Raw genomic sequence first — 2,995 nt, 5'->3', positions numbered from 1 at the left:
TATATATATATATATATATGAAGATTTTCAAAAAATCTTGAATCTTATAATAAATTACAGTATTCAGTAAATGAAAGATGAAAGGTATAATTTTAATGTTTCGTATATTGACATATAGAAATTACATTAGATTCTTCTTCAACACTAATTTTTGCAGATATTTTACATACGTAATCAAAATAGATTTGTCAGTGTTATTTTATTGTAAAAAGACTCTGAATTTAAGTTACAGTAATAGTTTTGTTCCATTAAAATTACTAAAATATTAGAAAATTTTAAAAAGATCAGATTCAAGTCGACATTGAACAATCAAATTAGCCATAGAGAAGAATCTTTATTAATTCAAAATGACTTTTATTAATTAATTATTTTTTTTATTCTTCTTTATGACTGTAACCTGTTCAATTTTAGCTCTTTAGCTTCTGCTTTATGAACTTTTTCGGGAATCGAACTAGATCTATCAGAGTTCGAGTGACCTCTGATAATCCACAGATTGTTTATGACATACGTCTACATAATTTAAAAAACTGTAAGATTCGCAACAATCCGCAGGATCAGCGATAAGGCTCTGTTTCGCTTCTCTCCTCCTGCCACTGCAGCCGCTGCTGCGGATGTGTGAGTACTAGGCGCCCATATATAGGCGCCCCTTTACTGGGTTGCAGCCTTATAGAATTCGCGGCTACCACTGTGAGTGCATCGTATTCCTTTACCTCCACATTCGCTCGCGTGAAAGCTGAAACTAAGACGTATCATTCTGAGACGAATAATTCTGAATAATATCGAGTTCCTTCCTCTCTATGAGTGCTCCGATAATTCTCCGATAATTCTCCGAAATATCGCGAGAGGAATTAAAAAAATATTATATTACAAATATACAATTTGCGTATTTATCGAATGATATACGTCAGTAAGATTTCATCAGCGTCTCTAGTGATAGACTCGCAGTGGACGTTGTACGGCGCATAGAATAATGATGCGTAGAAATTGATCTTTGATTGAAACGCCGAGTTCTCTTCGCCGAGTGCGCCATAAGAATCGTATACGTAGTGCATCGAGCGGCTTTGCGCAGTGCAGTTTGCATGCACGTTAGACAACAAACAGGCGTTTACTCTTTTCGCGCGATTATGCAACTCGACAGGAGTTCAACGCGACCCACGAACGTTTCCTGGTGCACGTGCATCCTGTTGCTGCTCGCGTGCGCGATTATTCCTTCGATTAGTGCGATCACTCATTCCCATACGAACATTTCAGACACCCTGGAATGCAAGGACACGGATTTCAAGTGCAGTAACGGCAGATGCATACCTAATATATGGCATTGCGACGGCGACCGAGATTGCCCAGACGGGACTGACGAGGATCCTGCTGTCTGCAGTAAGTTGCAATTTTTTTTTATAATGCATGTAACGTGTATAAATATTGTGACGTTGAATTACTTAATTTGTATTAATATCCATTGAGATTATTGAGAGAGATATGGGCTGAGAAAAAGATGTGGTTAAGTTTCTATATTTAATGAGGCAAGAGAAAAAGAAATTCAAGATTTCAAAAAAAGAGCATTTGAACCGACAGTTTTATCTTGTTAATTTTTTTTAAAACTTAATCAGATTTGACTGAATTATGAGATATTAATACAATATATGTTATATATAAAAAATTTTAATAATTTGGGTAATGATTTTTTTATAATGATACATGAACATTATAATTTTAATTTTAATATTTATTTTTTATTTATTTAAGAAATTAATATATAAAAAAAATTAACTTGAATTTTCGAAATTTATAGAAATAATGTAGTTTTAGAAGTTTTGTTTTTTTTTTTTATTTAGGAATACTCGCTTCATGATTGCGAATGAAAAAGTCCGAATGCAAAAAGTTTTAATTAGTTTTATAGCAGATTAAGAAAAATTTTTAATAAAAATTAAATTTTGAAAATTAATTACTGGTAGGTATATTTAAAAGCCAATTCAATCGCAGATTAAATATTTGCCGAGGTAAGGTAAACGCGAAATTAATATCTCTCCACTACTGCCAATAAAGTATATCTATTAGCATTTACCGCTTTGAGAGAAATTGCCTTGTATACTTACATATGTATGTGGAATATAACGAAATTCATAATTTATGCATCTCTAGCGTAAAATCTATTAATTACCTTTTATAAACGCTTTATAAATTTCACTTTTATAAAAGCAAGGGTGCACTTTGTACAAAGCAGACAACGAAGAGATCTTTTTGCATATTTCACAATAGAAAATTTATACACGCTATTCGTACAGTGTTAGCATCATTTTTTCATTAAGGTGTAATTCTTTCAGAATACCGATAAAACTTAAAAATTGACTAACTTTATGAATAACGTTATTGCATTGTAGTATCAAATGATTTAATGAATATTTAACCGAATATAAAAGTGCATCCGAATATAGTGGTTGTAAAAGGTCCCGGTATGTGAAAGTACAACTTTGGAGACCGGTTTTTCAGGCAGGTGAAGCGTACTGACATACAGGGTGTCCCTTATTAACGAGGTTATTTCCTATTTTGACAATACTTGATTCTAGTATTCTAGATTCCAGTATTTATCTCGTTCGACTGGCTGTCTGATGAAATCTCGCGCCGATGTTAAAACGTCCTTTTTTTAATTAGAATTGTAAATCGCTTAATATTCTCCAATTAGTAAATCATACGTATTTGCATTCTCCATTCTCGACCTATGTATAGCGAGGCAGAAATTGATACTAATCGATTAGTTTAATCGAATCTCATCGATCCTTGAAGGTTGCAACGGCGATCATAATTACATAGTGGAATGCGCATTTAATATTAATTAGTGCACGTTGATGCAAAGCCCTTTTGACGGATATAATTACGCGTGCATTTAATCATTTCAGTTATGATGTAAATTGCACTTCAGATCATTAAAAATCCTCTTAAATTATAAAATAGAGAAATGCGATTGAGTTTTATCGTCGTACATTGCAATTTTCATGGA

The 2,995-nt window shown here is 32.8% G+C and overlaps 1 protein-coding gene across 5 annotated transcripts in view; it reads left to right on the top strand.

The window, feature by feature from the left end:
* The window catches only part of LOC108686174 (very low-density lipoprotein receptor-like), a 32,909-nt gene that overhangs the window by 18,777 nt on the left and 11,137 nt on the right, over positions 1-2,995 (top strand). For all 5 annotated transcript variants that reach the window (XM_018191332.1, XM_018191349.1, XM_018191315.1 and 2 more), the window contains exon 3: positions 1,252-1,374. In XM_018191332.1, coding sequence (XP_018046821.1) covers positions 1,252-1,374 — 123 coding nt within the window. The remainder of the gene's footprint in view (positions 1-1,251; positions 1,375-2,995) is intronic.

This window comes from Atta colombica, unplaced genomic scaffold (genome assembly GCF_001594045.1).
Source record: "Atta colombica isolate Treedump-2 unplaced genomic scaffold, Acol1.0 scaffold100, whole genome shotgun sequence".
In the NCBI taxonomy this organism is placed as follows: Eukaryota; Metazoa; Arthropoda; class Insecta; order Hymenoptera; family Formicidae; genus Atta; species Atta colombica.
Note: the sequence above shows the minus strand (reverse complement) of the source record. Positions and strands in the feature narration are given on the sequence as shown.